General features: G+C 35.5%; 1 protein-coding gene across 39 annotated transcripts in view; it reads left to right on the plus strand.

Moving 5' to 3' along the window:
• Positions 1 to 24986, plus strand: part of LOC121494774 (sarcolemma associated protein) — a 144085-nt gene that overhangs the window by 103108 nt on the left and 15991 nt on the right. For 19 of the 39 annotated variants that reach the window (XM_041761645.1, XM_041761655.1, XM_041761650.1 and 16 more), the window contains 5 exons: positions 4369 to 4428; positions 9721 to 9801; positions 10089 to 10148; positions 22974 to 23096; positions 24138 to 24212. In XM_041761645.1, coding sequence (XP_041617579.1) covers positions 4369 to 4428; positions 9721 to 9801; positions 10089 to 10148; positions 22974 to 23096; positions 24138 to 24212 — 399 coding nt within the window. Of the gene's footprint in view, positions 1 to 4368; positions 4483 to 9720; positions 9802 to 10088; positions 10149 to 22973; positions 23097 to 24137; positions 24213 to 24986 lie in introns of all 39 variants that reach the window. The other 20 variants (XM_041761642.1, XM_041761640.1, XM_041761647.1 and 17 more) reach the window with 3 other exon arrangements.

Consider the following 24986-nt stretch of genomic DNA (forward strand, 5'->3'; position numbering starts at 1 on the left):
AGGCAAAGGAAGAGAAATTCCATTTTAGACTTGGTGAGATGAACTTCCTGAGGGATTTCTGGGTGAAGATGTTTGGGAAGAAGTTAGTAGTGTTCTGAGACCTAAGAGAGAGAGCTAGACTAGGCATCAACATTTTAAAATTATGCAAATATAGTAGGTAAATACTATTTAAAATGAATTTTTGTTGTTGACAGACACTTTGGAGATTAACACATTTTTTTTCTTGGTAGAACTATAAAAATTTTGTAATCTACTCCCTCCCTAAATACAGACAGTACTGCATTGAAAATCTTTGTATGTTGTCTCTTTCCAGAGTAATACACAGAATAGAGACTCTGTGTCAAAGCACATGTGCTTTCAACATTTGGATGAGTTCTGTCAAAATTGCCCTCTAAAAAAAACAAACAAAAAAACAAACCAATTTACACTCCCACCAGAAATACATAAGATTACTCATATACTCAGCCCTCCTGGTACTGAATGTTTGCCAAACTGATGAGTGAATAATGCCATGGCATTGTTTCTGTAGGTAGACCGTAAATTTCACGTTGACTGGACATTTTTCTTTTCTTGGCCTCTGAATTCTTTGCCCCTTTTCTGTTGTGTTTGACTTTTTCTCATCCATTTTTGGAGGGCCTCATATCTTTGCTATCCCTGTGTTCCCTTTCCTTCTTCTGTGCTTTATTTTTCTACATAATCTCCATCTGATGTTTCATTTGTTTATTTAGCATCTTTCCTTCCTCACCCCATTAAAATGTAAGAACTAGGAAGGCAGGAATTTTGTCATTTGTTCATTCTAATGTTTCCGGCATCTAGGAGACTATCTGGCATATAGTAGGTACTCCCTAATTAATTGTTCAGTGAATGAATGATAAATGGTAACCTATTATCTGCTATTTATTTTTCAAATACTTTCTCCATGTCTGTCACTGGCCCTTTACCTGTGTTTATAGTGAGTTTGATCAGAAAATATTAATTTGGAACGCCTGGGTGGCTCAGTGGTTGAGCGTCTGCCTTCAGCTCAGGGCGTGATCCTGGGGTCCTGGGATTGAGTCCTGCATCAGGCTTGCTACAGGGAGCCTGCTTCTCCCTTTGCCTGTGTCTCTGCCTCTCTCTGTGTGTCTCTCATGAATAAATAAATGCAATCTTTAAAAAAAAATAAGTTAAAAAAGAAAAAATTTTAATTTACTTGAGGTCAAATATATCTGTCCCTTCACATATGGTTTTTGTGTTCTGCATTATGCCTAGGGCTTTTTTTTGAAACCTTTGGCTCCCTTTCACCCATTTCTCTTATTCCCTCACCTCCTGCCTCTGGCAACCACCAGTCTGTTGTCTGTATCTATGAGTTTGTTGTTGTTTTTAATTCCACACGTTAAATGAGATCATATGGTATTTATTTTTCTCTGTGTGACTTTATTTAACGTAGTATAGCATGCTTAGGATCCATCCATGTTATTCCAAAAGGCAAGATTTCATTCTTTTTTATGGTTGAGTAATATATTTCTTTACCTATTCATGCATCATTGGGCACCTAGGTTGTTTCCATATCTCAGCTACTGTAAATAATGCTGCAATGAACATAGGGGTGCATATATCCTTTTGAGTTAGTGTTAGAAGGGAAGGTAGAGGAAATATTCCAGAAAATATAACAAAAAAGATAAGAGTTGGTTTGAGGTTTTATCTAAGTAAAGACCAAGGGGAATTTTTTAAAAATTAGGGTATTGATCCTGGAAATCTAACATCTGAATAATAAGATTTCCAGAGTGTGGGAAAGGGGAGAGTGAGAGAAGAATTTATCAGTGAAATAGAAGAGAAGGTCATTCCCCAGAGTTGAAAATATGAGCTTCTAAACTGAAAGGATGCACTGATTACTCAACACAATATATTTTAGAACACACACACTAAGCCAGACACAGAAATTCACATATTATGTGATGGTATTTATATGAAATATCCAGAATAGGAATTCAGAGACAGAAAGCAGATGAGTAATAGCTGGGGCTGGGAAGGGAGGATGGAAGTAAATTCTTAATGAGCATGAGGTTTCCTTTTGGGGTGGTGAAAATGTTTTGGAACTAGATGGAGTTTGCAGTTGCATAACATTGTGAATATACTAAATGCCACTGAATTATTCTCTTTAGAATAATTATTTTATATTATGTGAATCTCACCTCAAAAAAAAAAAAGACCATGTCCTAAGTATATGAAATATAGTAACACCAGGGATAAAGAGAAGATTCTGAAAATTGTGAGAGAGAAACAAAGGATCTCATACTCTGTTAATCATAATAAACTAAATTATAATATAGCAATAAATAAACTTCTGAAATCTAAATGGCTTAATTCAACAACTATTTTTTTGCACTCATGCTCCATGTCCATGGTGAAGGTGAGAACACTTTTCCACGTTATTCAGGGATCTAGGTTAATGGAGGCTTTACCATCTTACGATAAAGAATTTTGCCATCTCAGCACATAGTTTCTAGAATGGGGAGAAGAAAGCAGTATAGAAAACTCCTACTCTTTCTTAAATGGTTTATCCCTGGCGAGAACCAGTCATGTGGACCTTCCTTAGTGCTACAGAGTTTGAAACATGCAGTCTCCCAGGTGCCTAGAAAGAACAGGCATACCACACTCTACTGAGCACAAGAAGTCTCTACCATGCCTACTGAGGAACAGCACTCACCATCTCATTTGAAGCTAGAAAATAGTGGTACAATACTTTCAAAATTCTGAAGGAAATTATTTCCTGTAGAATTGTGTATCTAGTCACACCATCAGTCAAATGTGAGAACACTAACATTTTCAGAGGAACAAAGTCAAAGCATTTAACCTTCTATGAGTCCCCTTTCAGGAAATTAACTGAGGATACTTTACGCTAAAACAAGGGATTAAAACAGAAGAAGAAAGATGTGGATTCTGGGGGTAGAGGATTTTGGATACAGCCCAGACTGGAGCAGGATACAGCCCAGATTTAAACATATCCCAGCTGGTCAGGGATATATAATATGATGGATTACCTGATATGTTTGACAGTATTGAGAGTTTTTATGGTTCTGTTAAGAACTTGGGCTGTGTTTGAGATAGATATATAAAAAGTTAGCAAAATAAAACATTGCAAACTCCAAAATCACTACATGTTGTATAAGAAGGTACAAGCAGAGAAAGATAATTGTAGCATATTATATGATTCAAATATAAATAATAGTCATAGTACCATAGATACTAAGTATAGATGGACAAAATGTATCCCTTAGGAGGATGATAGTTAAAAAGGACTCAAAGGACTCAGAGTCCTTTTTTTAGTCATCTATTAGAGGTTGTCAATAGTGTTTAAAATGGAAAAGTAGAATAGCAGTATTTTAGAACTATAAATGTGAATACCAGAAGAAATGGCTTGAAGTTAAAAGTTATTGCTTAAAAAAAATTACTTCTAGGAAATGAATTTCAAGAATGGAGTGTGGAATAGGACAAAAGATGGGGTGGACTGCCTTTTAAAATTATCTAAACCCATTATTTTGACTTTAAGAAAAATTTTTAAGGAGCAGGGGCAAACAGTGCCACATACTACAAAGAGCATATTACAAAATGAAAATTATTTAAAGGAGCCGTGGCCTTTGGCAGAGAGGAGGTTATAGTAATCTTGGGACAGTTTTAGTGGCTGGTGGGTATAAACCAAGCTGCATTGGGTTGAAGAGTGAAGGAACAGAGAAATTATTTCACATGCTGCCAAGGTGTAAACTCAAGGAGACCAACTGACATACAGGATTAAATAAGGGGATATTCAGAATAGATATTCCTCTCAGTGAAATGAAGAATATGAAGATCTGAATTTAAATAAATTATAAAGGAACTACATTATGCATTTACAGAAAATCCCCTATAAAACAAAACAAAAAAAAGTATTTATTTTAATATCTTTTAAATGATTCATTTTATTGGAGCCTGTCATATATGCATCTCTGCTGAATTGTATCAATAGGGAAAAGTAAACTGTTGGTATAATCTAATTTGTATTACTTCTTTAATTAAATACTTTCTCAGAATTCCTTTATTTCAACTTGATTTAAAGAGGGTTTCTTTGTTCTGAGTCCTTTTCTAAAAGGTGTAGGCTTTTTAGATAATGTAAAAACTAACAAAAATAAAAGACAAAATTTCCCCCAACCTCAGATTTCTGCATTAATCTGATTGCTCTATTATAGTTCGAGTTTTCTTAGTTCTCCTTCCTGCTTCAAGTTTTTGTACAAGCCTAGTCATGGGAGTAATATTATCATCTTTAAATTTGGTCATGGAATGTGTTACACTGCCCCGCTCAGGGAAATGCTACTTGGTTTGGGCTTGGATAGTAACATTTGTTTTCTTTGGCAGAGAAGCTGATCGTCGAGGGGCATCTAACCAAAGTGGTAGAAGAAACAAAGCTTTCAAAAGGTTCGTTTTCTCTGGGTTTTCTGTGGGTTTTGACAACTCTTTTGGATAAAGGAGGTTAGTGTACTTTTCCAAGGTCATAGTATTTTAACCATCAATTTATTTCTTATAGCTCACCAAGTGGCAATCCAGTAACAGTATCATATAATCTAAGATAGTTGGAGTTCTGTCTTAAGAAGGATATCTTAATTAGAAAGGTTCTTTTTTAAGTGCGTATATATATATTTTTTTAAGTGCTTGAAATAGGTTTTGTTAGGTATTAAAGATTTGTTCCAGTCTGTCTCACTTCTAGCATTATTTTCAGCTTTTTTGATATTTGATATTATATTTGCTATAAAATTTTAATTAAACACAATGTAAATCTTTTGTAAAACAGGTGAAAAATGCTTGCAATTCTATTTCTGTGGTTGTCATACCTTTAACATTCCTTATGAAATTTAATATTTTCTTAATTTTTGGCATATCAATTTGATTTAAATAAAAGTGTTATGTATAATTATAGCAAGTCTTGAAATTGCCTGAAATAGTTTATTCTCTTCTGTTTATTCTCTTCTGTTACAATTGTCGGAGAAGAAAAGTGTTTTAAAGCATTATATTGTCAAGTCACTCTTATGCATTAGGGAAATTGGACAAATAAATTTGGTGTGATGTGCTCATTATCATTCTCGGACTTTCATCAGAACCTACCAGTAAAGTTTATAAGTAGATTCACAATCTTTTTGGTCCATTAAAACAATGAGTGATAAAAGTTTGGAATACTCCATCTCAGTACATTCTGTTTTATAAAAGTTAACAGGAACCATTTTGGCTTCTAAAAATATTTAAAAGGAGAATGTTATTTCAAGTATCTGGTGGCTTCCATTCTGAATTTTGTGCATGGCAGATGCCATATTTGGGGAAAGAATGCATAGAATATGCATCACTAATATTGTTCTGGCAAACAGGCATTGGATTTCAGAGCAGTGAACTATTTTTAGTACATGTGGCAATTTATTTCATCTTATTAAAGTGAGATGAGAACAGATTTTAACATAGCTTTTACTTCACCACCCAAATACCTACTCAGATTAGTTGAATAGCCAGCACACTGAAGTGGAAGTGTAGAGCCTTAGAAAAATAATCAGTCCTACTTTAATTAAAAATATCTTGCTACTTTAGTGCTTCTATTTAATGTGTTCTGAATTCAAATATATTTGCTTGAAATTATGTGGTGTCATTATTGAAAAAGATTTGTACCATCTTATTTGCTTTTGAAAACTGGCTCTAAAATATGTGTTGAAAGCTTCAAAGAGCATACATTTTGATCCAACAATTCCATTTCTGGGTTTTTATATTAAGAAACAAATTGGACAAAATGCAAGGGTATTCACTTCAATGTTTTAAAAGCAAAGAGAGGAAAACAGTAAGTGTCCAGTAATGAGGGCATTTATTAAATAAATTATAGCAAGTAAGTCCATGCAAGTGAATACATCCTTTAAGAATGGTAATACAGATCAACTTTTATATACCCAGAGATTTTTCTGTCAGCAGTCAACATTTTACAAACATTTCTCACAGTTACTCTGTAGAGGTACACTAATCCTTGTAACAAATTGGATGGCTGAGATAAGTTACATTTTAAATGCTTTATATCTGACTATAAAGTATTTCTTTTGATTTGGCTAAGTAGTTTTATTTTTAAAATGCTTCCGTGGGTGGTTTTTGGTATAATTTCTTTTCTGCATTGAAAATAACAGTTCCTAGAAATTGCCAATTACCAGATTTTATAAGTTTTAGTATTTCAGATATATCACTTAATGCAAAATGTAACCATAGATTGTATGTGCTTTGTGTTTAAACCCTAACTCAACCAGCAGTCATTATATGTTTACTCTAGGCTTAGGGCGGAAATAAAAAGAATACTGGTAGGTAAAACAGATGGTTTCTTTTCTTTTCTTTTCTTTTCTTTTCTTTTCTTTTCTTTTCTTTTCTTTTCTTTTCTTTTCTTCTTTTCTTTTCTTTTCTTTTCCTTTCCTTTCCTTTCCTTTCCTTTTCTTTCTTTTCTTTTCTTCTTTCTTTCTTCTTTCTTTCTTTCTTTCTTTCTTTCTTTCTTTCTTTCTTTCTTTCTTTCTTTCTTTCTTTCTTTCTTTCTTTCTTTCTTTCTCTTTCAGGATTTTATTTATTTATTCGTGAGAGACACAGAGAGGCAGACATAGGCAGAGGGAGAAGCAGGTTCCTCACAGGGAGCCAGATGCGGGGACTTGATCCCTGGGCCCCAGGATCACGCCGTGAACCAAAGGCAGACATTCAAACGCTGAGCCACCCAGGTGTCCCAAAACAGATGGTTTCAACACCAGATTCTGCCACTAACTAGCTGTATGCCTTCAGGCAACTTACTGTTTAAACTTCAATTTCCTCATTTGTAAAATGAAATTGACAATATTTAACTGCAAATTTGTGGAAATTTAATGAAATATTGCTTATAAAGCAAGGAGCATTGTTCTAGTATTCAACAAATGTTAGTTCTCATTTCCCTTCTTGCTTTCTTACCAACTAATGGTTCCATTGGTGTAGGAAGTGGTCTGTGGCCAGTAAGTTTGTTCTGTCCATCCATCATTATGTGTTCTCAGAGATACAGTGAAAATACTCATCTTGTTGTAGACTTTCCTGTTTGGGAACAGTTTTGGTATTGATTCTGGTAGCTATCCTTCTGTTTCCTTCTATATATTATTGGTATGTGTCTTAATGATTAAGTGCTGCAGAGAAAATCAACCAGTAAGGATTTTTTTAATACTAGAACGTTGGGTGCTGCTTCATAGCTAAAGAATGGATGTTTTGAGAGGAAAGAAATACTCTTCCTTTTCCATCTCATTTGTTATATCCTATTTCATTCTTGAATACATTTGGTTTGCCTCCACATAATAATTGTAATATTAGGACATAACAGTGATGGACCATGATTTGACTTGTCTTCTTACTCAAAATAGGTTCGTGCCTTCAAACATCCTCTCTTTGGAGTGCCTGCTATATAGTGAACACTTCACTGCAGTGGAGATAGAGCAGTTAACAAAATAGACAAAAATCCCTGTCCTCATGGAACTTACGTTCTAGTAAAATCTGACTGGAAGATTTGATCCCACCTTTTAGTTTTACCTTCCTGGCTGATATTCTAAATATAAAATAAAAGTTCCTTCTAATCCAAAAGAATACTTTTGAAAATACATTCTTCTTGGTTTACCTCAATATCTTGATCATAAAATTGCCAAGAATATTAAAATCAGAAGAGTCCTTTTTCTGTTCTCCCAGAGAGATTCCTTTTCTATCCATGTATAGATTAGATGTAGTAGCCTGCCTTGTTTGGAACTGTAACTTTGTGATTAAAACTAGAACATTCAGAAATGCCTGATTATGGCACACTGTGAATGCAGGAGAGGTCATAGATTGTATTCCCACGGGCCTCCATGGTCAGTGACTTCACTTCTAATCTAAGCTCTGTGTCTCTCAGCAGTTGGCCTATGAATGGCAGTGAGAAAAGAAGCAAAAGGCTTCTTGTAGTCTGTCATTTATTTCACAAATTCAACCACAAATTCTAGGGATGTTCTTAATGGAATAGCCATAATAAGTTATATTTTAATATTGTATAAAATATATTTTCATATTAATTAATGGTTTTAGATATGTTTTTTATTACTTTCAAACTAGAAAATATCTCTTCATTTAGTTGGGTATAAAACGATATATATTAACAAAAATTTTCAAACAATATATGACAATATGAAGTTAGAAAATCAGAACCTACCATGTCCCTATCTCCAGAAATGGCAGTGGGTATTTCTATTGTGGATCCTTCTAGAGTTGAATAAATATGTACAGCTGAAAATTCATAGCTAAATGTATAGCTATTTTCATTCTAAGTGGGGTCATATACATACTGTTCTGTAACAATATTTATTTTTACTTAATAGGAACATATCTTGAATATTTTCCATTCCATAATGAACAATGCTTCAATAAACACCCTTATATATATTATATGTAGTCTGTTTTTCCTTTGAAGAAGTACTAGAAGTGGATATGCACATTTAAATTTTTGATGGTATTACCACAAACAATGGCCATAACATTATACAAAATAATATATACTCAGTGAATTTATAATCTAAAGAAATAAGATACATATATACACATAGATGATATAAAATAGAGCAGGATTAATTACAAGATCATAGGATACAGAGAAGATGCAATAAAAAGCCGCATGCTGGAGAAATGAAGACTTACTTAGAGGTTAGGGGATTAAGCTGTATCTTATAGAATGAATAGGCCTAGTAGAGAGAATGGTCATTGAGTTTAGCAAAATAGCAACTCTAGCAAAGAATTGGGAGATCATAGTGCGCTGGCATATCTCAGCCCTGTAAAGAGGCTAGCCTGACTGAAAAAGAGCTCATGTGTCCATTAATGCAAGGACCAAATTATAGCTAAATCCTGGGAGGTAAAGATTGGCTGAGACCCTGTGGAGAATGGGGAGATGCTGTAGGATTTTGTCAGAGAAATAGCTGTCTCTGTAAATGCTGTTTTAATGCATGCCATATTACACGCAGATGTGCAGTTATAGATAAGGATCTACAGCCTAATTAACTGTCAGTCATCTTTAATAAATTGTTGGGCTTATAGTTAGGATTTTTGATAGCAATGTTGAAAATGAGGCCTAGGATATCTTTATTGGCAGAGGCAGTGCACCACTTGCAAATAATCTCAAAACTTTCTTTAGGTCTTTCTAAATGTGGTTCAGGTACTTACATATATATGTATATATTTTAGATATAAAAGGCTATTGATTTTCTTTAAATGTCATTTTTATAACAGTTGTGATTTTAGAGTTTTATATAAATATAAATATTACTAAGTATAACTATTGCTAAGGCAACCTAACTAGTGTTTTTATGTCAGAAAGCCCCTTGCATCATCTTCATACAATGTCCACATTGTCTTGGAATTTTGCTATATTTGTTGCAGTTCTCTGAATACTTTAGCAAAGCTTGCTTCATTTTTGTTTCTAGTTGGCCAGTGGACAGCCTTGACAAAAGCCCCAGCCCTCTGCACAGCAGATATGATCCACATTATAATTTAATATGAGCCACGTGTAATAACCAGCATTCCATTTTGGACTAGAGTGGTGAAGAAGTAAGAGATTCAGTGACCTCAGTTAATTTTAAAAGTATTTTGCATATCAGTAGATTTAGAGCACTCAAATCGTAAAGCAGTTTTATTAATATAGTTGTAATGAGATTCTACTTTCATTTTTTTTCTTGGTAGAAAACCAGGCAAGAGCAAAAGAATCTGATTTGTCAGATACTCTGAGTCCAAGCAAGGAAAAAAGTAGTGACGACACTACAGGTAAGTTATAACCTGATGTTTGCAAATCTACAGATGTTAATGTTACTGGCTGAGCAGTTTAGGTATGCAGATTAATGTGGGTGGAGATTTCAAAGTTTGTGTTTTGGGGGAAAAAGTAGTCTCCTTCCATTTTTGAAGTTACTCCTTTGGATCTTGAATATATTGTTAAAATTACTTTCAACTATCCAAATATGACACCTGTATAAATTTCAGTTATTTATTTTGATAGTGATAGCTTCAGGATGGACCTGATTACTGTTTGTAATTATCTTTTTTGCCCCCTACAGACGCCCAAATGGATGAGCAAGACCTAAACGAACCTCTTGCTAAAGTGTCCCTATTAAAAGGTACTTTAACATGTTTTTATGACATTTTAAACCAAGACATCAGAGCAGCCCGGGTGGCTCAGAGGTTTAGTGCTGCCTTCAGCCCAGGGCCTGATCCTGGAGACCTGGGATCGAGTTCCTCGTCAGGCTTCCTGCATGGAGCCTGTTTCTCCCTCTGCCTGTGTCTCTGCCTCTCTCTCTGTGTATCTCATGAATAAATAAATAAAATCTTTAAAAAAGAAAAAAAAAAACCAAGGACATCAGATTTACTCTTTGCCACAAAATTACATATATTATATGAAGTTTTAAATTTAGTTAAAAGATTTGGACAGGTTCTCTAAAGTAGCAGGAACTAAAATTTCAAATGTTGGTGTTGGTGCCAATGCTTCAAACAAAAATATTTAAATTGTAAAATAATTTGGATCAATCAAGGTTATGGAAGGGCAAAGTGGTTAAGTGTTAGAATATGAAATGCAACTGTGGTTTTTGGTGTTTGCCTTGATACCTCTGATACGAGCTCATTACCACTTTTAACATAAATTAGAAAAAGGTGAAAATATTAATATTTTTTAAAGAACTGCCTGTTTGCTCTATTCTCATATGTTAACGATTATAAAGTTCCTCATTTTATACTCTTTTTCATCCTCCAATAAATATCCCTACGTTCTTAGGACACTCTTCTAGAAATAGGTAGGGCCAAAATAAGCAGTGCATGTAATAAACTTCCACTAGTAACACTTATCTAAATGAGAACTACATTTATTTATTGATATTTACTTGTTGAGACTGAAATGGGTAGTAAATAAATCATTTATAGAAGAGTTTTTAAAGTGCCTTGGGTGGCTTATGAATAAACCTGTGTTTGTCAGCATTTAGTCTTTTTTATATTTCCTTTTGTACACAAGATAAGTTGACATATAAGTTCAGTCCAGTGGGTTATATATGTTGTTAGGGGTGGACTAACACCAGGCAATTGTCTGGAATCAGCAAAAACCGCATATCAAAGTTACTCTGTGAGGAGATGCCTATGCTTCTGGCTGGGCTTTTAAGGAATCTCTTAGTCCAGACCCCAGGTTTTGGTTTATTTAAGGAAGCCTTAGTTTCACCCTACGTGACCTTGCTGCTGGCAGACTTGTCAGTGATGGGAATTGGGGGAGAATCCAGATTCTCCTAGAGGTCCTTAGCCTGGGCATCCTGGCTTTCTCTTTTCTTCTCCATGGAAACTGAAGCTCACATGACTCTTTGAGCCACCTTTCACTGATTTCCATTACTACGGAAAGCTCTGAGGATTATTGGCCCAGGCAGCACAATAGTCAGCCTGCCTTTAAGTATGATCATAGTTTCCAGCACTTTTTAAGCACTCTGATTGATCTGCACTCTTCTTGGGTGATCTTTGGTGTTGATGAGGCTTGCTTTTCTTCTAGTGTTACAGTAGTAAGTCTGAATTAACGTTTGCATAGTCCAGAAACCTCATCTTGGAGCATTTCTGGTTCTTCTCAGAAATGCAATATTGCAGGCAGCCCGGGTGGCTCAGCGGTTTAGCGCCACCTTCAGCCCAGGGCGCGATCCTGGAGTCCCGGGAACGAGTCCCATGTTGGGCTCCCTGCATGGAGCCTACTTCTCCCTCTGCCTGTGTCTCTGCCTCTCTCTTTCTGTGTCTCTCATGAATAAATAAATAAAATCTTGAGGAAAAAAAAAAAAGAAATGCAGTATTGGTACTGTTCAAAATGTTACTGATGCTAAAAAGCTTGTCAGAACCCCTAGGCCTTTGTGGGAACATAGAGAAACAAAGAAGGTAGGTGAATGAATAACTAGCATCTGTCATACAAAAGTAGCTGTTTTTACTTTAGAAATCTCCCAGAAACCTTTTCAGCATCCAAGTTCAGATTGATTTAAAAGTAACATTTATGCTTGTATTCTATTATTAGTGCTCTTGTGATTTTATATGTCAATTTGTTTTGGACTTTATTTTTATCCCATTGCCTACTACAGTGCCAGATGTTCAATAAAATTTGGTTATTTGTTGAATGAATTAATAATAGACCTCTTACATCAAAGTTATAAAACCATAGAGCATTGGAAAGTAACACATTCTAGCCAAGAAGCTGAAAGTCAAAGAGCTCTGGGTTCAATTCTAGCTCTGCCATTTATTTATAATTTGCCCTTGGGAAAATTGCTTGACCCCTCTGTGCTTCATTTTTTTTTCATTTGTCATATTGGGGTTTACTGTGAGGATTAAATGAAATAATGCATGTAGATCACTTACCATAGTGTTGGGAACATAATATGTTAAGCATAATGAAGACACTGCTAATAATAATGATGTTGGTAATTGGTAAAAGCAGACCTATCCGTTAAAGAGTAGCTTTTCATTAATTGAATAAAATCATGGGGTTTATTATTTTTTTTTTAAGATTTATTTATTCATGAGAGACAGAGAGAAAGGCAGAGACATAGACAGAGGGAGAAGCAGGCTCCGAGCCTGATATGGGACTCTGAGATAGGATCCTGGGACTCTGGGAACACTCCCTGAGCCAAAAGCAGATGCTCAACCACTGAGCCACCCAGGCGTCCCAATCATGGGGTTTAAAAAATAGATTTCTTACTATATCTTTGAGGGAAAAGCAGTTGTTGGTGATGTTTCTTTTCCAATTAATAATGTATTTGTTTACTCTGCCAAATGTCAGGGAAAACTTTTTCTAATCCATGAGTACCACAGGAAGGCTAAATCATATTTATAAAAGTGCCCATGCTATAGCCTAGGAATCAGACTCAAGGAAGAGGGAATGAGATGGGGAGTTGTTGTAGGGAAGAAGACTAGAAAATATGAGGTCCCTGTTGGAGGAGGGTGGTTGTATGGATGCTACTAGTGATTGCTTGGGTACCATTGGTGAAGATGAGTCAGAGTTTTCCTAACCTTACTTGAAGTAAGGTGACAAAAGCAGAACCCCAAAACTTGCCTTACATTTCTATATGATTGCAAATTTTATTAGTGAAGTAGCTATCAATGCCCCTTATAAGATTTTGCAGCTTGATTTTTAAGAACAGATTGGTAAGTCAGTGATTAGTCAATTTAGTCAATGTAACAGATTTTTAAATTAGTGAAAGAAAAATTACCTGTTAGAAACAGGCCTGTTTAGAAGAGTCTCCATGAAACCATCAGTATAGCCCTAAGTGGTTGTTTTTCCATTGTTTTTCTTTTGCGAGGATTCTATAAATTCTTAAAAATAATATAGTCACTGGCACTTATTAGAAACACTTGGGTTGTGGTTGATTGTGTGTGGTTATGTTTTGTAATCTCTATAATTAGGTTCCGTAAGCTAATAGGACTTTTTCTTAAATGAAGAATATCAATTTTTAGGCCATGATGTTAACCTTAAGAGTTGTAGAAAGTAGCCTCTTTATTTTCCACGTTGAAACCCTGTACCTAACTTCTTGAAACACTATTTTTCAAATGTTACATTCCCCTTTAAAAAACAGCCCATCTTTATTTAGAAGTATAGTATGCTACCTTTCATTTCAGTTATCTAGGATTAAGAAAAGAATGTGAAATAGATTAAATATTCACTATGAGATATAAATAAAATGATAGCAATAGTACTTTTTCCTGAAATATTAATTATGTTCAACCAATTTATGCCATTTTTGAAAGAGAAATAAAGATGTGGCTTGAATCACAAGTTTTTTTATTTTAAAAAGTTCCCCAAAAAAGGTAAAAAGAAAACTGGAATTCAATCTAAGTAGTACCTAATGCAAGTTTGCTCTACTTAAGGAACTATGCCAGGCACTCCAGTGGTTTCAAACTCTGATAAGACTATCCTTGGGGTTTGAGAACTTTCTGGTCAAATTGGTGATAGAAGAGGTATAAATAATAAGCTGTTTCTTTGTGGTTATTGCCATGAGGAGTTCAAGAAAGAAAAAAGAATGTCCAGTTTTTGTGTTTCTTTTTATCGTGGAAGATGGGCAGGCAGGAAAGGCAATTTGAGCCTCATGAAAGAAGTATCATTTGAAAAAAAAAAAAAGTATCATTTGAGATGACCCTGAAAGTGTGTCATACCACATATGGCCTATTCAGTGGCAAACACTCAATCCTGAATATGGTTGAGATTCTAGATCCAAATGCCAACTTGCAGGATGTGTAAGGAATTAGGGACATATTTTTAATGAAAGTGGTGGGGCACAATAGCAAAATCCAGAATGGGAGAATTTTGGGGGGCACACAAAAGTAAATTGCAAGCTGTGGGGGGGGGGAAGGAGGATGGGGAAACCTATCAATTAAAAGAGATTAAAAGATGTGTCAGTTAAATGCAACGTGTGAACCTTGTTTGGAACTTCATTCACATCCTCCAACTCTAAGAGTTTGAGACATGGGAAAATTGTTACCGACTAGATACTTGATATTAAGGAATTGTTCATGATCTGCAATGGGATAGTAGCATAGCATTACAGTTATCATTTGTTTTTTGTTTTTCTTTTAGAGATGATCTAGATATAGATAGTTTTTTTTAAGTTGTAGAATTTTAAGAAGATTGAGATACTGTTTTAGACCAAGGAAATATTAAAAGCCACAAACTAGATAATATGGGTTGGGTTTGACAAGTATCATTAAGTCTGTTCACGTAATCATTTGAGTGTTTTTAGGTTGGAGTGATTCTTTTGGCAGAATTTTGTGGTTTTTGAGTATAGAAATGATATGATCAGACCTGTATTTTAAGAGGATTTGTTGGATGAACTAGAATAGGTAGAGGCTGGAGATACGGCAACCCAATAGGCTTAAGTAATCATTGAAAGTCTGAGCTAGGATGATTGCTCTGGAAATTTAAACAAGAAACAAAGTCCAATCTGGGTCCCTGTTGTTCTGTTCTTTATCATCTTCCCTTTGGTACTCTTATTTCAAATCTATAGGTCAGGAACTGAATAGAGAAATGAATGGAAGTTAGATATAATTCCAGCATTTGATGTGGAGTTACTGAAAGGATGATAGTTTTATTAACAAAAATAATATTTTTGGAAGAAGGTAGGAAAAGTGATGGTTTAAGTTTGGCACATCATTGAACAGGAAGGGTAACCTTGACCATAGGTTCTGGTTTGCCTGGAACCATTTATGTCCCAGCACAACAATTACTAAATATATACACACCACATCTTCTTTATCCATCTGTCAATGGGCATCTGGGTTCTTTCCATAGTTTGGCTATTGTGGACATTGCTGCTATAAACATTGGGGTGCAGGTGTCCTGCCATTTCACTGCATCTGTGCCCCTTTAAATCACTACATTTGTATCTTTGGGTAAATACCTAGTAGTGCAATTGCTGGGTTGCAGGATAGCTCTGTTTTCAACTTTTTCAGGAACCTCCATACTGTTTTTTCAGAGTGGCTGCACCAGCTTGCATTCCCACCAACAGTGTAAGAAGGTTCCTCCCTCTCTGCATCCTCACCAACATCTGTTATTTCCTAAATTATTAATTTTAGCCATTCTGACTGGTGTGAGGTGCGTATTGTGGTTTTGATCTGTCTTTCATTTGTAAATGTAAACAGTATTTTAAAGAAATGCACAGCTCCCTTTCCCTTCTGGCATGGTCTCAATTATCTTTAACCACCCCATTTGGGAAGCCTATCATGACTAGTGCTCCACCCCATCCCTGCTCCTAGCCAGGAAGTTAGCTGTGCTCTCCAAAGTTTCTACCACATCCATTAAAACACTTACTATGCTATCCACATATCTCTTTTCTCCAGAAGACTGCAGCCTCCTCTGTGTCTTATCTCTGTATTTTCTGGGTCAATAAATGTCTCAGAAATAAATGAAAATGACTTTCTAGTCCTACTTTCTGTCCTGCACTTCCAATTGCATCTCTGGTTCCTAGGATGACAACACAAAATGTGGACACCTTTGAATGCGAAAGGAAGCACTATATATATATATACACACACACACACACACACACACACAATACACAATAAATACTACTTAGCCATCAAAAAAAATGAAATCTTGCCATTTGCAAAGATGTAGTTGGAACTAGAGGGTGTTATGCTAAGTGAAATAAGTCAATCTGAGAAAGACAATTATCCTATGATCTCACTCATATGTGGAATTTCAGGAACAAAAGAGAGGATCATAGGGAAAGAGAGGGAAAAATAAAACAAGACAAAATCAGAGAGACAAATCCTACGAGACTCTTAATCACAGGAAACAAACTGAGGGTTACTGGAGGGGAGGGGGGTAAGAGGATGGGTTAATTGGGCGATGGACATTGAGGAGGGCACAGGAAGTAATGAGCAGTGGGTAATATACATATAAGACTGACAAACCACCAAACTCTAACTCTGAAACTAATAATACATTATATGTTAATTAATTGAGCTTAAATTTTAAAAATAAATGAAAATAAACCAAGTAGGAATAATATTTAAAATTAGAATAGCATCTGTCAGGGAGGAAGTGTATAAGAACACAAAGTGTGATGGAGCACAGACTATGCAGGACAAATGTGATGAAAGATAAGACTTGGTCAGACAGAAGGCAGTAACATTTTGGGAATTCTGTGCATAAGGGTGACCATGATAGCAGGGGGAATTTCAGGAGAAAGAAAATGTCCATAGTGGAGTGGACAGAGGAGCCAACAAAAGAACCAGTTGCCAAGAGCCCAGCTGGTTAGAAGGAATGGCAAAGTGGGGAGAATCAACAGTTAAAGGCTGCTGCCAAAGTTAAATTCATAGTTAGGGTAGCACCCAGGACTAGCTCACATGGCTACACATACCCCTAATTGAAAAATGGTCCTTCTCCTCTGTGATGGTTGTTCTCATCACCCAAGCCTGCAACTACCAGACCTTCCAAAGGGAGGAGTGATCATAGTAGAAAGGGGGTGCACCCACCCAGCCAGCTACTTCAGACAGATCACTTCTGTTAGTTGATGAGGTAACATATGTGGCTACATCAACCTTCAACCAACACACATGTACAAAATAAAATGGGAAGAAGTGCTTTGATTTAGCTCTTTCTCAAGTAGTTCAGAGTATCTCAGCTGTGTTTAGAGCAAAGATCAGGATTTAAGTTAAAAATCCAGTCACTTTTCTGAAGAAATAGTGACACCAAATTCAATTTAAGATACCTTATAGGTATTCTGTGTGCCAGGGCCGATTTATTTAGTGGGTTTTTGTATGGCATAAATCTCTACAGAATTTAGCCTTTGTTTGAGAAAAGCTGGCTCATGGCCCAGACTGCATACACCAGGCAGTTCTAAGGATACATCATTTATGTTAAGGAGAAAACAGATTCTGTTCATCTCTCCACTTCATCATGTTTCCTAAAAACCATTTATTTATGTTTGACTTTCACATCTAAGTAAAATGGATTTGGCTAAGAAAGCCTTTCATTTAATCTTCATCTAAACAGTTACCACCAGTACTCATCACAACACTTTTCCCAAGATTGTGAAGTAGGTTGATAAGTGTGGACCCAAGCCATAATAAACAAATGCATTTTCCCACACACCTATATGAAAATACAATGCAGCATTAGTCAGTCTTAGCACAAAGATTTGCTCATCCTTCTTGGGTAAAAATTAGCCCTTGGTTTTCTGAGAAGAGGATCTGCACACTAACTACTTGATTATTTGAATAGTCACTGTGTTTATTACATTTAATTTGTAAAGATTTTTTATCAATATCTTTACTTCTTTGATCAAACACTATGTGGAATTTGTGTCCATTTGTTACATGGCATCTTATTTGCTCAAATTAAAATGCTGATCCTTTTTATTATGTGGTACAAAGAACTAATTTGCAAATAGTAAACCTCTATGTTAGCACAACTTATTAATGCCTAGATTATGTTTTGTTTCCTGATACATAATCACTTAACATAAAATTTGTTCCATTATTTTTAGCTTAAAAAAGCAAGTATTAGTTTGTTGTGAAGTTTTGCTTCACAACATCACTGATCAAGGGCATTGTTCTGCTGCAAACAAGAACTGTCTGCTTAAATAGACCTTAAAAATGGATTATGTATGATTCTTCATTTATAAAAAGGTCCCCTTCCTCAAAATGAAATAGTTCTCTAGTCATTTATGACTATTATGTTTATTTTAAAAATCTATACATTTTAGATGCAAATCTATGGTTATCTCGTATATTAGATATCAGATATGTAAATGTCTATATCTAGCATTGTATTAGATGGAATATAGTATGTCCTGTATAGTATGGAACATAAGTGTGAAACATACTCATTTAACATTTGTTACTAAAAAGAAATCAACAATAGAAATTGAATCCTCTTGTTTCTGGAGAAGAAGCAAGAGTTGGTTGTTAGGAAAACATGCTAATTAAAGCTAATTTCTATGATATAACTAAGAAGTTCCTATGATTTATGGGAAAGACAACTGGGCTAAAGTAAGAATTCTAGTCCTGTCTCTACCACTATCCAGATGTGTAAGCGATTTCAGATCTCTGGACCTTTATTTCTTCACTTGTCAAATTAAAGAAGTAGGTCTCTTCCAAAATTCTATGTATCTATATGAGTCCACGCTCCTTTTAAAAATGAAACTAAATGCTATTGAACAATTAGAGAACTTGCAAAGAGCTCACTGGTTTGCTTGGGTTTGACTATCAAGCTCTCGGGCAAGAGACCAATGTGTGCTGGGAGTTCAATGCAGTCGGGGGTTAGTGATAGATACTTCAGCCTGGGCATTAAAGGATAAGCAGGCTTGAAGAGGCAGATGGCGCGAGCAAAGATACATAAGGAAAGTAGTCCCATGACTACTACCAAGCTACTAAGGAGACTACTAGGAATTGAGTATCTTAGTGAGTAATGGAAGATGAGTAATGACTGAATTATGGAGAACTTTTTAAAAGTCAGATAAAGATGTCTGCACTTGTTACAAGAGGGAATCAATATAGGTTTTTGATCTAAGTAAGAGAATTGCTTTAGTATGCCAGTGTAGTATATAATGCAGAAGGGCAGGATAGATTAAGGGGAAGAATTTGGGGATCCCTGGGTGGCTCAGTGATTTAGCACCTGCCTTCAGCCCAGGGCGTGATCCTGGAGTCCCGGGATCGAGTCCCACATCAGGCTCCCTGCATGGAGCCTGCTTCTCCCTCTACCTGTGTCTCTGCCTCTCTCTCTCTCTCTCTCTCTCTAATTAATAAATAAATAAAATCTTAAAAAAAAAAAAATAGGGGGCAGCCCTGGTGACACAGCGGTTTGGCGCCGCCTGCGGCCCGAAGTGTGATCCTGGAGACCTGGGATTGAGTCCTGTGTCAGGCTCTCTGCATGGAGCCTGCTTCTCCCTCTGCCTGTGTCTATGCATCTCTCTCTCTCTCTCTGTCTCTCATGAATAAATAAATAAAATCTTTAAAAAAATAAAAAATAAAAATAAAATAAAAATAAAAAATAAAAAATAATAGGGGGAAGAATTTAAACAGAAGTGATTGGGGATTATTCTAAAATTGTGGCATTGGGATTGGTAATTTCAAGAGGCCTTTTTTAATTAAAAAATGTCAAACAAGAAAAGTTGAAGAGTATCCAAGACACTCATATATGCCCACTGCCTAGATTCAACAATTGGTAGTGTTTTGCAGTATTTTATTTTGTATGTATGTAAAAATTTTTTTGACTTTTTATTTTGATGCAATTTCAGACTTAAAGAAAAACTGCAGTAGAACAAAGAATCCCATATACTCTTCATCCAGATTCTCCAAATGTTAACCTTTCATTCCATTTTCTCTTACCATTTTACAGAATTTGATTTATCCATTTCCCTCTCCTTCCTCCACCCACCTTACTTTCTCTCCCCCTGAACCATTGAGAGTAAATTGCAGACCTGATAACCTTTACTTCTGAACACTTCAGTGTATATTTTCTGTTTCTCTTACATAGCTCCATACGACTCTCACAGTTAGGAAAGTAACAATGATTATCACATCCATAGACCTTATTCACACATCTTGTCAGTTTTCTCAATAATGTTTTTTAATAAAAGGAATGTCATTATAAATGAAAATCTTGAGTCATACATTGTATTCAGTGATCACGTTTCTTTGTTCTCCTTTAATCTGGAACAGTTCCTCAGTTGTTTTTCATGACAGTGGCATTTCTGAAGAGCAGTTATTTTTGTAGAATGTTCCTCAGTAATAATAATAGACATCATATCAGGAGGCAACTGATATTATTCTGTCACTGGTGATGTTAACTCTGTATAAATACCCTATTACTCCTCAGCTTTTTATCTACTTACTTAGTGTTACCATCTACTGAGGATCTTTGACTGAATCAGTTATTACTATAATAGTTGCCAAGTAGTGATTTTCTAATTCTGTCATTCCTTCTACATTTGTTAGCTGGCTTTCTACCATAAAGAAGTGTTTTCTTGTCCCCTCCCTCCCTCATTCCCTTCCTTTCTTTCCTTCCTTTCCTTTATCTATATCATTGTGAATTCATGGATTTATGTGTTATTCAGTGGATTATAACCTTTCACTACCATTATTTTGACTCATATTCTCCCAGGTTTGGCCAGTTAGGAGCCCCTTGGATCTTTTCAACATGAACCAATCATTCTTTGAGCCCCTTCTTACTTTCTAACACAAAAGATGTTCTACATTCATCTTGTATTTTCACACCCTTAGCACTGAAATCAATTTCTCCAAAGAGCTCTAGTTCTTTTTTAGTGGAGAATAGTATTTAGAAACCAAGGTCTGAGTATTTGGTATGCTCATTGCTTCTAGGCCCATTCAGTAGACCGTGAAGAAACAGATGTATGCATATACTTAATGCCCATATATATGAGTGTATCTCCCATACCTATATTTATTTCTACATCTGCATTTGTCTATACCTTCAGATTTATTAGAGTTCATACTCTAATCTTACCCTATACCACAGGATTAACTCTGTCTTCCCTATTTCCACATCATTAATTCTGTTATCTCACAGTGAGAAACCTAGCTCTCTTTTTTTACAATATATTTATTTATTTGATCACTTTTAGAATACACAAAAAAACAGGTTCAGAGTTACTAACCAGTGCTTCTGTGGAAAAGAAGTCTACATATAATTTTTTTTCTTGGTTATCTAATTATTAACCTGGAACAGTAGTTCTCAACATGGAGCAGTTTTATCCCCAAAGAGATATTTGGCAATATATGGAAACATTATGGTTGTTACAACTCAGAGGGAATACTACTGGCATCTAGTGGGCAGGGACCAGGGAAACTGCTAAAACATGCTACAATCCACAGGACAGCCCCAAATTTCAAAAGTGCCAAGGTTAAAAAAATATGAATACACAACTAATAAATTATCTATTGAAGGGTTTTACATAGTTTTTTTCTTTTTTTTTTTTGCTAAATCACTTGAAAATAAGATGTAGGCATCATGACACTTACTTCCTAAACATTCTTGACAGTAAGGACGTTGTCCTATATAAAGACAAATCCAGAGGTGGGCATCTAGGACTTTTGCAGATTCCAATATGTAGCGTTGGAAGAGAAGTTTTGTAGTTGTTGTGACAGTACTCCTGCCACTGGAAAATCTTTCTCTCTCTTTCCCTTTACCAGGAGACCATCTGAAGGAAGAATTGATAGGTTGACTAGAATAGATGAAACCAAAGCTAAATTTACTTTTCCCTGCAGGAAAAAGTAGAATATAGTCTGAGTATGAAAATATGTGTATATAACATCTAAGACCTGCTGTGATCATATTGTGAAATTTTATCCTTAGCTCTTTTTTTTTTTTAGATTTAATTTTTTAAAGACTTTATTTGAGAGAGAAAGAGCATGAGTGCAGGGAAGACCAGTAGGGGAAGGAGAAAGGGAGAGATCTCAAGTAGACCCTGGTCTGAGTGTGGAGCCTGTTGTAGGGCTCAATCCCACACCCGGTGATCACGACCTGAGCCAAAACCAAGAATTAGACACTTAACCAATTGAGCCGCTGAGGTACCTCTAAAGATTTTTATTTTTAAGTAATTTCTGTACCCAACATGGGGCTTTAACTTACAACCCCAAGATCAAGAGTCACATGCTCTACCAACTGAGCCAGCCAGGCGCTTCTCTTTGCTCTTTTGTAATTAAGTTGTTATACCTGAGCTGTTCGTAAACCAAAGTAATAGTCAAATAGAATGCACTAGAAGAATATGACCTAATATATTTATTTCAGCAGTGATCAATAGCAGAAAATTTTAATATGGTTAAAGATGAGCAGAGTGACAAGAGGGGAAAGATATTAGAGAGGGGGGATATTTGAGATGTAATCCTGGATCTAATTTATTTTAATAAAACCGTTTAGGTTACATCATTTAGTAACTCAACAAATACTTGTTATGTGTGTAGTGTTGGAGAAATACTGATGACAAAGTGAGCATGATGAAGATTTCAGGCTGGTTTTTATTTTGTTCTCTACAACTGGGGAAATAATGCTAAAATATTTTTTATTTGAAAAAAAGTATGTTTTTGTTTTTCTATTTCCAGTTAAGTTCCAAGTGAAATTTTTCTGACTTGTTATAAAGTATTTTAAAATTGTTAAAGAATGGCATATACCCATCTTACTGATTCTCAAGCCTTACATAAGCTCTACATAAGTGAAATATATAATGTAGTATATGTTAATATATATTTTATAATACCATTGCTATGAATTACTAATATATATTTAGCTGTACTTGTATTCTTTCTCCAGGGTAAAATGACTAAAATGCTTAATATAATTTGCTTCTAAATTTTATTTAACTCACTTGTGCTGTGTTCTTTAACTATGCATGTCTAAATACGAAAGAGATGGCTAATATTTGGTTGTAGAGATTATAGTGTGATACTAACTCTTGCTTTTAAAATAAACATTATTTTGTCAGATGACTTGCAGGGTGCACAGTCAGAAATTGAGGCAAAACAAGAAATTCAGCATCTTCGCAAGGAATTGATTGAAGCCCAGGAACTAGCTAGAGCAAGTAAACAAAAATGCTTTGAACTTCAAGGTGAGATAAAGATTACTTTGATTGTTTTAGGGGATGTGGAAGCAATGTGATATAACTAAGTCCAGAGGCATGGTCTCTTGTTCCAGATCCACAATTTTATTAGATATGTGATCTTGGGACATTTACCTACCCTCTCTGAACTTACGTTTCAGATCAATAAAGTGGGGAGAGTTACAGTTGCTCTACTTCCTTCATGTTGATGTGAAGATCAAGAAGGACCTATACCAATGAAAGATCTTAACAATTGATTACATATGAAGTACAACAAAAGGGAAAAACATAATGTATTTCAATTTCTAAATTTTAGTTACACCTAGTGTTGACTCCTCAGTATAAGATGAGGGAAATTTATATCCCCTGTGATTTTATAGTGTAGTCTTCAGTAAATGGGAAAACCCGACAAAGTAAAGGTATAGAATTTTGCACTTTCCCACTTTCTTTTCTAGTAGTTTACTTATCCATAGTACCATAGGCTAGTGGAGTTGGTGATATTTATTCCCTAGAGCTTACATTTCCATATCATTCACAATAACTACCTAGTTTCAGTCACTTGGTAGCTTAGAAAGTCTTAGAACAAGGAGAAAGTAAATGGCCTATGCTGTCCTCATGTTCTCTAGCTGGCCTTCCTGTTCAGGAGGAAGATTCACATCTCCAGGAGCAACTGGGAACTCCCTGTTAGTTAGTACTTACTATGTACTTGGCAGTAAACATGAGAATTTTAAGTCTGTTTTTAAAATTTAAGCTCAAAATGCTGATTAACAACTATTAAGACTGCTCCTCATGTAAAGAATAGCACATATAATCTTCGTTATATAAGGTCTAGAAAACTCTGCAACTCAAATGAATAGATTTATTACTCACTACTATTTTATGCTCCCCAAATCATTAAACTATTTAACTGCTAATACTGATAATACTTACTGCTTATCTTTTTTTTCCTTCAATAAACTTTAGGTGAGAATTTCTTAGAAATTTCCAGCTGCTCAATTCTGAATACTTTCATTAACTCATAAAATTAGATATACTGTGTTTTGTTTTTAGCTCTTTTGGAAGAAGAAAGAAAAGCCTATCGAAATCAAGTTGAGGAATCCAGTAAACAAATACAGGTTCTTCAAGGTAGGAACACCCCAGGGCTGTTTGGGATTATTATTGTTTGTTTGTAGTGATAGAAAAGGAATGGAAAGTAAGAATGTAGAGAGTTCCCATTTTTCATGTCTTTGGTTTGTTCCTGGAATCTGAGACTATGATTAGACTCCTGGTGGGCTTTTTATTTTATTTTGCTTTTTAAAAACACAATCTCCTAGTATTAATAGTGGACACTTTGAGTGGAAAGAGCATGGGTCAAGACATGGGTTTGGTAGGACTCACTTTCTGGGTTATATAGTCAGTTACTACAGAGGGCACCTTTGGACAGAATATCAATTTGAGCTGCCCTGTGCATCAGCACTTTTAGCTTGGTGACATTATTTCTAAAGCTCATAACAAACTTGCATTAAGGGGTGTCTAGGTAGCACAGGCAGGTAAGTGTCCAACTCTTGGTTTCAGCTCAAGTCCCAATCTCGGGGTCATGAGATCAAGCTCCACGTTGGGCTCTGCGCTTGGCACAGAGTCTGCTCGAGATTCTTCCTCCCTCTCCCTCTGCCCTTTACACTTGTGCTCTCTTTCTCAAACAAATAAAGGTTTAAAAAAACCTACTTGAATTGCAACAAAAATTATATATTGCATGAATAGAATAATGATCCCTGCAGTGCTTTCATTGGTAGAGGCTACTCTTTATACCCACCGTTTTGCTAATGTGAACTATCCAGGGTCATTACAGAAATGACCAGAAAGATCCTGCCTGTCAAAGTTTACTTCAAAATACAGTTCCCGGTGCTGTTAGGCTTGAAT

This window comes from Vulpes lagopus, chromosome 7 (genome assembly GCF_018345385.1).
Source record: "Vulpes lagopus strain Blue_001 chromosome 7, ASM1834538v1, whole genome shotgun sequence".
NCBI classification, from domain to species: domain Eukaryota; kingdom Metazoa; phylum Chordata; class Mammalia; order Carnivora; family Canidae; genus Vulpes; species Vulpes lagopus.